The sequence below is a fragment of the Carex rostrata genome, chromosome 15 (genome assembly GCF_964058835.1).
Source record: "Carex rostrata chromosome 15, lpCarRost1.2, whole genome shotgun sequence".
Classification (NCBI taxonomy): domain Eukaryota; kingdom Viridiplantae; phylum Streptophyta; class Magnoliopsida; order Poales; family Cyperaceae; genus Carex; species Carex rostrata.
This window is the reverse complement of record NC_135932.1, coordinates 1,171,609-1,184,873: the sequence shown is the minus strand read 5'-3', so window position 1 is coordinate 1,184,873 and position 13,265 is coordinate 1,171,609. Positions and strand designations below refer to the sequence as shown.

Sequence of the window (13,265 nt, the reverse complement as noted above, 5' to 3'; positions counted from 1 at the left end):
TTGATTTTTTTTTAATCTGATCGGTACACTTTTTTTTTTTAAATATGGTAGACGTTAGAAGTATAATCTTCAAATAGTTTAACCACTACAATCGAAATATCGTTGGAAAATTATACTTTGGAGACTATTATCACATCTCTTTTATTAAATAATCTCATTAATGGCCTAACAAATTTGATATCCCCTCAGTTGACGATCAAATAAGCAGGGTCGGATTTAGAATTTTCGTCAGAGGGGGGCAAAAAAATATCGAATCGAGTTTAAATAGTTTATTGGATTTAAACCCATTAACTAATGGGTACTCAATAAAAAAAACAATATTTTGACTTATATTTTTTAATACTCTGACTTATAATTTATGATCCTAAAACTTAATTAATATTACCAATTATAATTCAAGAAATTTATTTTAATTTTAACACTAAATTTAACCCGAATTACAAATCAAACATTTAGAGGGGGCAAAAAAATTTTCAGAGAGGGACAAAGTCGATCGGTATCAATAGATCACCACTACAACTCGAAATCCAGAGGGAGCGGCTGCCCTCGCTGTGCTATAGTAGATCAGCCCTTGCGAATAAGACCATGTTATATTAACATAAAATTCTTAGCAGACGTGGATCCATGTTAGTTTGTAACATTTACAAGATAATTAGTATGTGAAACTTTTAGACTTGGAAATTATTAAATAGGATAATGGGCGTGGATTAGTTCTCATATCTAATTAAGTTAAGAATAATTATACTAATCCCCTATCCTTGTCCCCTCATTTATCTCCGCACTCTCTCTCTCCAAATTAACTTTCTTAACTGCCTTTTATCTCCCCATTAATTCCGCTAAGAATTTCCATTTATCCACTCATTAATTACTGTGAATTAATAACAATCCCCGCATTAATTATACCGTCCTCTAATAATAATCTCCGCATTAATTATACTTTCATTTAATAATAATCCCCGCTAATAATTATTTATCTGTTTATTGATGTTCAAGAAAGTATTTATCATTGTTCTAACAAGTATTTATCCTTATGTCTGGGAAGTATTTATCATTGTCCTTGACATGTTAATACTTTGATTTGATTAAACATTACTTATTGACAAGTTCAAGAAAGTATTTATCATTGTTCTGACAAGTATTTACCATTATATCTGAGAAGTATTTATCATTGTCACAGATGTTTTATAGTAAGTTGCAATTATGTCTGAGACGTATTTATCCATGTAACATAAAGTATTTATTATTATATCTGAGAAGTATTTTACTGTAAGTTGCAATTATGTCTGAGAAGTATTTATCCATGTAACATAAAATATTTATCATTATGTTTGAAAAGTATTTATTATTGATGTTTTACTGAAAGTTGCAATTATGTTTGAGAAGTTTTTATCCATGCAACATAAAGTATTTATCCATGTAGCATAAATTATTTATCATTGGGTGAGGGGATTGTTTATTTAATGGTCCCTAGTTGTGCGGGGATAATCCAAAAAAAAAGAAATTTTGTGCAGGGATAACTGACAAGTATTTATGAGGGGATTGTTTATTTAATTATCCACAGTTGTGCGGGGACAATTGATGGATTGATTTGTTTAGTCATAAATAGAGATCATTGTATAGAGATTAATACTTTGCAAATCCAGGATAAATACTTTGATGCTTCAAATTAAATACTAACAGTTTTTGCGGAGTATTAATGATTGAGCGGTCCCCCCATGACTTTTTTGGCAATTTGTGCGGGGTTGAGACTGCGGGGATTATTATCAGGGTCCTTAAGTTAATAGAAAAAAAATTATAATATTCATCTCATCGAACAAAATCATATGCCACCAAAAAGCAAATCATATAGCATTATTACCTTAAGCTAAATTAAATTTAGAAAAGGGTTATTTTTTGTATAACTTCGAAGACTTCTCTAATTTCCTATATACCCCTGTACAATTGATTATATCTAATTTAGACACAAACTTTTACCACTATTTCTTGTTTACCCATATACAATAATTATACAATAATTCTGACATTAATTACAGTTAAAACTATGATTAAAATAAAAAAGACAAAAGTACCATTTTCTCATAAGACATCTGTTTTCTTGTTGAAAAAAAACGGTGCTCTCCTGCGCTCTTTTGTTTTTCATCTTTGCCTCTTGTTTCTCCATGCATGTGTTGCCCACTCTCTTTTCTCCTCTTCTTGCGTCCTTGTGAGCTTGTTTTTTGGTAAATTTTTTATTGCTCTCTATAGTACATGTAAAGTAAACTCGACCGGATAGGTGAACGAAGAACCTTTTTCATTTTCACTGAGAATGGGACTCCTTTAGCGATTTCCTTGCGTATTGCCTATTGCAAAAGATTTGCTTGTCCTCTTTTTGTTTTCACTGAGATTGAACCTGAATTCGAATTCAAAAACTATTTGTACTATAAGCCCAACGGCGTTAGCAGTAAGAATATTAACTTGGTCTTTGTACCGAAACAGTACCAGTTTAGATTCAATTCCCACGATCCATGCTTCCCTAGCCATTACCTAAATTTATGAAATTGTTATATAACAACAAGCTCTTGAAATCACGATTAGGGAACCAAACAAAAAGAAAACTTATTTAATTAAGAAAAAAAGTTCAATTTGCCAGGAAACATCTCACTACTGCTTAGCACCCATCACACTGATGTAACCTGAATTAAGCAAAAAGTTCAATCTGAACCGTAATCGGTCAAGTGTAGGTCTTTAATCTAATCCAATTAAACATAGAATAGCCTTAACTTAGCAACCATGCAATTACTAATCCATCAGGGACTCACGTGAATCAAGAACAATGATTATCTTCGAATGTCTTTTGGGGATAATGAGCATTGTCAGCTTTGTCCCTGCAGTTCGCTTTGGAAGAATTGAGATCAAGAATTGAAAAAGCGGAGGGTGATAATAGATGGGAAGCCCTTTCGACATTAGCAGTTGAAAGAGGATTAAACAAGGATGGACAGTGCTAAAGTGAATTGTTAAAATTTGAAAAGAAACACCATTAGAGACTAAGGGCATAGTTGGAATAACAAATTGTTAAGCGTTTGGTTTTAGTTCAAATAATTTAGAGGGCAAATAAGAAAGGTTCCTAAGAGTTAGAGGTTAAATAGGATAAATTAAAGTCTTTGAGGGTAAATAAGAAATCTAAGAATTTTCGGAGGGTATATGAAATATTGAATCGCGTTTAAATAGTTTATTGGATTTAAACTCATTAACTAATTGGGTACTCGATAAAAAAAATATATTTTTTGACTTATATTTTTCAATACTCTGACTTATAATTTATGATCCTATAACTTAATTAATATTACCAATCATAATTCAAGAAATTTATTTTGATTTTAATACTAAATTTAACCCTAATTCCAAATCAAACATTTAGAGGGGACCAAAAAAATTTCAGAGAAGGACAAAGTCGACCGGTATCAATAGATCACAACCAAAACTCGAAATCCAAGGAGGGATGGTTGCCTCCTGTGCTATAGTAGATCAGCCCCTGCGAATAAGACCATGTTATATTAACATAAAATTCTTAGCAGACGTGGATCCATGTTAGTTTGTAACATTTATAAGATAATTAGCATGTGAAACTTTTAGATATGGAAATTATTAAATAGGATAATGGGTGTGGATTAGTTCTCATATCTAATTAAGTTAACAGAAAAAAATTTATAATATTCGTCTCATCGAACAAAATCACATGCCACCAAAAAGCAAATCATATAGCATTATTACCTTAAGCTAAATTTAATTTAGAAAACATGCTGTCAAATACTACATTAATAGTGCGTACATGAATTATTGGAGAAAAAAGAAATGGAACCAGAGCACCAACGAGGCCACAAACTACGCACAGATAGCTTAAAACATCTCTCCTCCAGCTCAACAATTTGTTTACACAAACGGACTCCTTAAAAGGTCAAATGGAAAGATAAAAGCAACAGATTGACCAAAACCATCACACGGACCCACATTACGCATCCACGTGATGCACGTGTCCCTTCGATCCCTTCATCCGACGGCTCAGGTGCAGCGATCCGGACTCCTCAGACGAGCAGTAATCGCGCACGGCGGTTAGCTCGTAAGGCGATGTGTCGGTGGCGAGCCACTGCTCGACGGTGAACTGCTGTTGTGAACATCCCTTGTGGGCCCCGGTGGCAGTGACCTCGACATAGTTGCAGTACCAGCCGTGTCCCGACCCCGTCCCGTCGGAGGTCAGGTTCATCCAACACGGGGAAGATGAGATACAGGGTCCACGGCCAGAGAAAATGTCGAGATTGCCCCTCTCGAAGTAGTCGTGGTTGCTCCCCATCAGCCCACCCCACGCTTCTATGTCTGTGATCCGGAAGCCGTAGCCGTCGGATCCGGCCAAGGCCACGCTGATCTTGGAATCCGTGCCACCCTTCCAGATCGTGCCTGTGCGCACGTACAGCGTGTACACACAGCTATCATCGTTGTTTGACCCGGATCCGATACTCTGTGGAAAGACGCAATAATAGAGAAAGTTTCAGCAATGAAATGGGCTTTCAGCCTCTTTTAAAGAAATAAGAAGAAAGGAATTAAGGTGAGAAGAGAAAAGGTATTGAGTGTAATTTAAATAGAAATAGATGGGTGATTGGGAGTTCTTACCTTGACGAGCGAAGAGGCGGTGGAGAGGGAGAGAAGGGAGATGAGCAGGAGAGAGAGGGGTATTTTGGGAATGGTGGCGCTCATGGCTGGGAGCCTGGGAGGTGTTTTATGAATATCTTCGCGGGTTTGGATGTATGGAAAGGATGAGATCCTGGTGGGGCTATGTAACGTAAGAAAGGACAATTTGCATATAACCTTGAAAATGTTCGAAATTAAGTTTATCCTCTTCTAAAATTCATAATATCATATTATCCTTTCAAAATTTTAAAAACTCACAAAATTTATTGTCTTTGTTATACTAAAACTCATTTGAATATATAAAGGTTTGTATTTTACACTTTGTTAAAAAGTAAAAATATGTGTAGCATGTATAAGAGAAATATTCATTTTTCTAATTGATTAATTTGTGAGATGAATGTATTATTTTTTTCCTTGTGACTCACACACAAGTGTAAGCATAAAATTCCACTATATATATTTTGCAAGGAAAGAAATTAACCATTGGCCCTCACAAACCAGCCAATTAAAAATATTATATTTTCTAAATAAAATGTTAAATGAGAATATTATAAATTTAAAATGCTTTAGTATAAAAGAGAATAAGTTGGTAAATTACCGAGTTCTTAAATTTTGAATAATTAATGTGACATTATCAATTTTAGAAGGGATAAATACGTTAATTTTTAAAAATTATTTTTGAAAGGTACACATAAAATTTCCCTTATAAAATAATAGATAGAAGGGGAGGTAAGATGGAAGTGTGGTCTACAGACTTTGTCATGTGCCGAGTGCCAAGCGATCATGATTAGTTATTGTACAGAATAAATTAAATTATCACGTTGGTGTTTAAAAAAAAAAAAATCCACGTTAATTTTCTTTTCCGTCCGAAATTAACCGGTGAACTTGGTGGACAGATCCTTTAAGAAAACTCGCATGACCTTTTCCCTCCGTGTTTAATCTTAGAAAGAAAAATAAAGTAAAAGGTAAATTAATTGATGCTTTAATTACTTTTTTTTTTAAATTATGCCCGTAGCGGCGTAGCCAGTTAGCCACACATGACACATCCGATGTATACTTCTTGAATCCGTGACAGATGGCAAATGATCCCGTTTGAAGAAAATAAAACAGTCAACTCTAAAAAGATGAGGCGTTAGCTAGTTCACCGGTTCGTCTCGTATTGGCTAGTTCAGATCAATGCAACTTGATGTTAGTTAATTTAAGAGGCATTATTAGTCTTTAAAGCCTATAATATTTTGTCGTCAAAATATGGGACACTTTTGTTTAAATGAGAAACTGACGATCGCAATTTTCTACCAGCAAACTTTTTCCTTAAAATTTTATAATAATATCACATTTAATAAATAGGTAAGTGAAAATATTTTGAAAAGGAAAAAAAAATCAGGATTTGAAGCTGAACCTTCATTTCCAGGTGAAACTTGAAGAAGTCTGTCTGGCCCATGCTTTTTTATACAGTGGAGACGAAAAAGCCCGGTTCTTTGTTTTCAAATTAAAAAAAAAAAATCTCAAATGATACTTTAAATAATTATTTTTTATCTAACCACTCCACATCCCAACCCACCAGATGATATTAACAAAGTCAAACTATTGCGAAATGCTAAATGACTTCAACTTCCAAGAGCAATATCAATTTGCTCTGTTCATAGTAGAAAATCCAACTGACTTCCAAAAGCAACGTCAATTTGCTACATTATCCCTCATTCCACATGATGACATGATCTCCACTCACTTCTAGTTAACAGCAGAAAGGACTTCTCACACGCTTATAAATAAAGAGATAAAATTGTCCATTAGCAATCTCACAGTACACAATAAATATAGCATACTGCATAGGAAGATTACTACAACCATGTGACATGAAGTTTTCTAATTCTCAATCAAACTGTTGTCTCAATTGCATCTCAGTCTCGCTCTTCCATGTGGCGTGAGATGACTGACCTCTCATCCTCTTGCTCTTCTCCTTGTCCTTTACAGTTGATCCCTTCTTCTTATCTAGCTCCGTTGGTTCCACTGCTGGGCGGTCCCCACAAATTGGGCACACCATGCCGTGTGCATGGGAGTATGTCTTAGGTACTCCGCACTGAAGACACATTCTGAAATACACCCCCAAAAATAAAAATATTTTCTTGGTTGCAGATTTCACAGAAGGATAGTAATTACAAATAATTGCAGAATGATTATATAAGTTGCCTTTTATTTCTGATGGTAGATCAAGAGTTGGTTTTACGTGTTAAGATATTAGTTTTGGACTTGTAACACAATTTTCATCTTTTGGGCGCATTTGATAAGTTTGGAGATTTTGAAAGGATAGAAATAGCATACATCTTGCACAAAAAATTACCTGAGGAGATCAGCAGCATCTTCCAGTCCTGGGTTTGCAGCAGTAATTTTTCGCTTGTTTTCACCAGGGATGGTGGTAACAGAGTCGGATGTAGCATTGCCCCCGTCAACACTTACTCTGTCTCGAATAGCAATCAACTGGGCTTTGGCCTCAACCACAGCACCTACAAGCCAAGTCCAAGAAAATTATAGATTTGAATATAAATTTCCAACTAGGACTTGTATTTCAACCAATCTTAGATGCACATTGACCAATTTTGATGTACCATTGAATCCCTTACTATTTGCTCTATGTCCATCTAAGAATATTTTACTTCAAAAAAAAAATAAGATGTGTATCTGTCTCACGTTACTTTACTGACAAATTCTCGTGACAAACAAACACAACACTTCACTTGCAAAACCGTACTATAACCATCTTTCTGTTTTTGTTTGATCAAGGGCTCGAATGCTATCAGTATATTTTTATTCAAAAATCAGACCGTTCTACACCAGGTAAACCCCAGCTCGATAGCTCACAGTTTAATTATTTTGATTCTCAGATGCACTAGTACTGCATCAATTGAGCAAAATGTACTCAGTAAAAAGAAACAAAATCCACAAAAATTACAGCAAACAGTACCAGCAGGAAGATCCCTCTTGTCGTGCCTTGCCCGATCTCTAACCTTTCGATCGTATAAACCTACAGCCCCTCTGGTTTCTTCCGGCCCACCTAAACAGTTGTTCAAGAAATCCGGCGGCCCTGTGATCTCCACCAATCAAACAAAAACAGAAAGATAACAACAACAACACAATAAAATCAGACAACTAAGAAAATACTTGAAACCACTCAACACCAAAGGTCACACGAGGTGAATACAATACCTCGGCGAAGGTATCGAGTGCGGACGGGAGAGACGGGTCGGGCAGAGGCTTGGCCGGATCCGACCGATAGAAGTTCCTATTGTTTCTCGTCTGTTGCTCGATTTGTTGGTCGGATTCATCGGAGGACGCGTCGGAGCTGATGGCGGAAGAGGCGGATCGATCGGCCGACGCCCCCACCGCCGGTTCCTCCTCACCGGAGGAGTATCCCACGAGGAGTTGTAAACTCATCCGTACCTATACCAATCGCTGCGCGATGTCGGATTCTGGGTTTGGTGACTAGGGTAAGGTTTTACTGAACCTCATTATCGGGTCGGGATTTAAAGGGCCTATATGAAATTGGACAGTAATGGGCTTATAATGGACCTAATCGAGAGAGGAATGAAAGGCCCCACACCCAAGGCAATTTTTCACAAAGGCTCTTACTAATTACTATAATTTCATTTTCCCAATTTCTGCTGAGACATTTTCACTTCTGTTTTCTGGGTGTGGGGCCTTTCGTCATTTCTCGTGTTAGATCAATAACTATATGTTGTATTGTGATTTTATATGAGACATACGGTATGACTATCTTCCATAAATCATTATTCAGATATCTCAATTAACAAAATGCAGACTATTGTGAATATGCACACTTATTTCAGTTCAAGCATAATTGTTAATAATTGTTATTTCTTTTAATCAAGGCAGAATACATTTTAACAACTGTCAACAAATGATTTCAAATTTCCGACTTATTTTCTGAATCCCACAAAATCCACATTTGTCTGTTACTATAAAATACACACCTAACTGTTGCTAAATGCACATTTAATTAATTATCTATTCTTTAATTATGGAAAATTGGCCAAAAATATTCAGAAGTCCCACTTAAACTTGATTTTTGTTTGAGATCTAGATTGTCGGTTTTCAACCAAAATTAAAATCCAAATATAAACCTAGTTTAATTCGTCGGCAATCAAAGCATGGAAAGAAGCTGAGACATCAAAGCAAAATCATTTCGAACACATGTAAATAATTTATTAATTACACAGGGTACTATTCTTCATTATTATTTTTTTATTATAAACCTTCTTTCAAACTTGTCTATTCTTAATTGGTGGTTGCTAAGAACCAAATTATCTTGCACTAGAACGGCTTTTCTCCCCAAATTTAAACCAACCATTCAAGTTAATATAAGGTAAGTTCCCAAAAAAAATATGTTTTGCTTCACCACCTTGTTGAAAATAGCAGCCTCTGCCTGACTTTAAAAAACAAAAAAATTGTTGAAATACCTTAAACTAACTAATGATGGCTTGACAACTTGTTTAGGCTATCATTATTTTAATTAAGCATCACAACATATAGGTAACAAGTACCCATCAGAATTGATGGAACATTAAATTTTTAGCCACCAAATATTCAGCATTGTCATCTTTTGATTTTCTTATTTTGAACTAGCTAACAAGTATTTTATTTTAAACAATCAATTGACATCACATTGACTTATGACTAGACATTTTTTTTAATGGGACATGAGACAAATATGGATGAGAGTAGATAATAATGTTTATCACAGTTTGAGAATAGTAAATTTAAAATTTAGCTCCTTCTAAATTTTATGAAAATAAAGGAGAGAGAACCCTAATTCAAGTAAAATAGTTTCTAATAAACAATATAAACTCAGAATCAGTCTTTGTTCTAATGGAACATCTTCTGTGTGAATGGTTGTAAGTTTGAAATTCGAGTGAGGAGTCTTTTATAGACAATTAAATAGTAGTAGACTAGACTTCCATCTTTCCATTGTCAACTTCTCAAATATTTTTCATTTACATTACTGAATTCCTCCAATAAAAAATAACTTAATTTTTTTTTTCCAGCATAAACTCCTCAAATGCCATACAATGTTAGCATTTGGAACAACAATACTGGCGTTTGGGCTCCTTTCGTTAGAGAACACTCTGAAAACGCTAACAATTCTTATGTTTTTATTGTGATATAAGATTTTCCATAAATAATGTCATAGATTTTATTTTATTTTTTATAACTATACAGATAATAAATCAGCAAGATTTTTCAGCAGAATATATACAAATGCCTGAACAAAATAGAAAAAACTCTGAATAATCAAAATTAGTTGCTCCCACAGAATTTCTCCTCAAAAGAACATAAACTATGCTTTCCAAGTTTCAATACTATGAATTTATGCACTACATGTGCTCTAATTAATCTCATTAATTTCCAGCAGTTATAATTATCTTGCCAAGGGATTTTCACAAATGTCGAGGAGAATTAATGAGTCAAGAGCATTGGAGGCCATGCTGTTCATCTCCAATGGCCAACTGCTGATTGCCACGTGGAAGCAACACAGCTTCCAAGTACACAGGGGCCACCATGATTACAGCCCCATGCCGTGTGATAATAAATCGTTGTGTAGAAGAAAACATTTGGTTCAATGAGGTGCGAATTTAATGTAGGTATGGTATTTGACTGTTTGTTGAGGAATTTCATTTAAATAAAATGTCCAATACCCCCCTGAAGAATTTAAAAACAGCATGTTGGAAAACTAGAAAGAAGATTTTTAGCATGATTCAAGGACAAAGGGGTGACTGGTGAGAGTTTTAATGGGCATCAAATCCAATAAGTCGCCTGATTTGTGTCAAGATTTATGGACATTTTAAATTTACAAAATGATTAATTAGTACAGAATTTAAATTTGCTCACACAAATTTCAATGCGGATTATACATATTAGATCGGATATCGAACATATTTTAGTCTGATGTTCGTTAAAATACTCTTGACAAGATAATGATATCGGACTTTAAAAGCTAACAAAAAAAATAAAAATAATGAGCAAGAGATGTGTTACATCTCTTTGGTAACATGTATAAACGACTCGAATGCACTACTATTGAACTACTATTGAAGTGTGCTCTTAAAAAAACATTATATACTTTCTCCAATTTTGCAAAAATTTCTCTATCATTTTTAGGATTAATTTCTTGTGTAACGTCTAACTCTTGCTAAATTTCTTATTTATTCCTTAAGTCTTCAATATATTTTATTTACCTATCAGCTCTTTCAATTCTTTCTTATTTATCCTTATAGTTAATTCTCACACTTTAAATTTTTATATTTACAATTATACCCCTCATGCATTTCCTTTCTCCTTCACTTAGATTTAATTGTGCTAAAATAAGAGAATCAAATTCCCAATTATATTTATCCCATTATGAATTCTTTAAAATGAATAACTGCTAATCTATCAAGAAGGACCATAACACATTGCAACACCTGATATTAATAGAATAAATGAATAATCAATACTGGATAAAACCAGAAAACCAAAAATGAACTCTGGAAGCCAGTATTTCAGCGCATGGGAGGAATAACAGAAACTGCCCTGTTCAAAGCTTTCAAACCGTTACACCAGTTTTTTTATCATCTCAGACAACAAGAACTAGGCAAGCTGTGATGCAACTATCCAGAATAGCACTCAGACAAGGGGCACCCAACGAGGCATCTTGAAAGTTGACTCAATCAGGCACAGGAGCAAATCAAAACAACTTCTACATCTATTTAGCATTTTACATTTTTTACTATTTTCAATTTCTAAAATTGAGGAGCAAAGCAAACACTCAGCCCTCTTTCAAACATTTCTTTTTCAATATGATCATAACCCATCTCTCGTGTTTATAATACTATATATGTTTCTGTCATGTTTGTTCCTTTCATCACCAAAAAAACAAAGGGAATAAAAATCCAACCTTCTATTACAATTAAGAATCTATTTTTCTTCTTCATTTCCCAAGAAAATCCCAATTTATTCCTCCTATCGAGTTTAGAAAAGGTTACCTTTATTTCAATTCATTGCAAAGAAGGTGGAGAGCAAGACAATAACAAAAACATAAACTTTTAATTCTTATTTCAATACTTATCTTATCATTCTCTCGCTGTTGTTAACATGGCAGAATGATTTATGGTCCAATACTGACGGGTGGGGTCCCACCTGTATTTACCCCTCAAAACTTGTTGAGTTTTATATTTATCTTTCTACTCTTTGTTATATCTAATATATTCCTCAACTCCACTTGTTGGAATAAGAACTAAATTTGGCAAGGGGCTGTTGGAATAAGAAGTAAACAAAATATAAAAAATACATTGTAAAGAAATTGTGTATTGCGTTGGCTGTGCGCATGGCACAAGGATATAGTTAGTTTTTTCATACAAACATATTATTCTGCCTGTGTGAAAATTTTGATTTATCATGATGCACTGAATTACCTATTTAGAGTCCTAGTTATCACGTGAGAAGAAATGACACGCAAATTAGAGTTTAACTCCATTTAGTCTCTTGAAAGCATAATATATCACATTGAGAGTCTATGACTACATTTTTAATTACCGCGCATTTATTTGTATCACCCAATCCTCTAACATTCCAACACAAGAAATTAGAATTAAAATTCATTAATTAACTAATACTCATAGCTCTTACACCAAAAGCATCAATATTACAGTGCATGAACCTAGTGCCATATAAGCACCAGGCACCTAAATTAAACATAGCACCTAAATTAAAAATAAGTACGAACCTAGTGCCATATAAGCACCAGGCACCTAAATTAAACATAGCACCTAAATTAAAAGCAAATTTGTCCTGTGGCATATTGCCAGGAAGCACATAGGTAGATAAAAACAGGAAGTAAACACGCCTCTGCACAGGCATAAGCAAATACAAGAAAAATAGAGATAAAGGCAGGTCATAGTTCTTAATCATTAAAATAAAATTTGCACTGTCTCTAATGCATAGCTATGCAGCGCCGTAGCGCTCAGTCGGAGAGATACTCCTCTGGCTCCTCCTCCTCGGGTTCTTCCTCGGGCTCTTCTTCAAGAATGGTTTCATCCAGCTCTTCATCGTCCGTGAAATCATCCTCCTCTGGGTTATACTCCAATGATTTGAGTATTGATTCTTCCGTGTCCAGCCCCTCTGATATGGCCGCTTGTAGGTCAAGGTTCAATGCAGCCACTTTAGGAGGGATGGAATAGAACCAATGATTACACAGATGTAATAGACCCAATGATTACACTACAGTAAGAGGTGATGAGACCGAGCCTGTTAATCCAGACCAACATTATCACCCTCGGCACAAGAACTAGGCAAGCTGTGATGCAACTATCCAGAATAGCACTCAGACAAGGGGCACCCAATGAGGCATCTTGAAAGTTGACTCAATCAGGCACAGGAGCAAATCAAAACAACTTCTACATCTATTTAGCATTTTACATTTTTTACTATTTCAATTTCTAAAATTGAGGAGCAAAGCAAACACTCAACCCTCTTTCAAACATTTCTTTTTCAATATGATCATAACCCATCTCTCGTGTTTATAATACTATATATGTTTCTTTGAATCTCAA

The 13,265-nt window shown here is 34.7% G+C and overlaps 2 protein-coding genes across 2 annotated transcripts; both read right to left on the bottom strand.

Moving 5' to 3' along the window:
* Positions 1-3,722: 3,722 nt before the first annotated feature.
* Positions 3,723-4,766, bottom strand: LOC144566251 (PLAT domain-containing protein 3-like). The gene is made up of 2 exons (XM_078316223.1): positions 4,645-4,766; positions 3,723-4,492 (listed from the first exon to the last, which is right to left on the bottom strand). The coding sequence occupies exons 1-2, from the start codon at positions 4,726-4,728 to the stop codon at positions 3,989-3,991; spliced, it is 588 nt and encodes a 195-aa protein (XP_078172349.1). The 5' UTR covers positions 4,729-4,766; the 3' UTR covers positions 3,723-3,988.
* Positions 4,767-6,260: 1,494 nt separating this feature from the next.
* On the bottom strand, positions 6,261-8,155 carry LOC144566427 (plant/protein). The gene is made up of 4 exons (XM_078316441.1): positions 7,867-8,155; positions 7,625-7,751; positions 7,004-7,166; positions 6,261-6,755 (listed from the first exon to the last, which is right to left on the bottom strand). Exons 1-4 carry the CDS (start codon positions 8,092-8,094, stop codon positions 6,536-6,538), a joined length of 738 nt encoding a protein of 245 aa, XP_078172567.1. The 5' UTR covers positions 8,095-8,155; the 3' UTR covers positions 6,261-6,535.
* Positions 8,156-13,265: the final 5,110 nt, after the last annotated feature.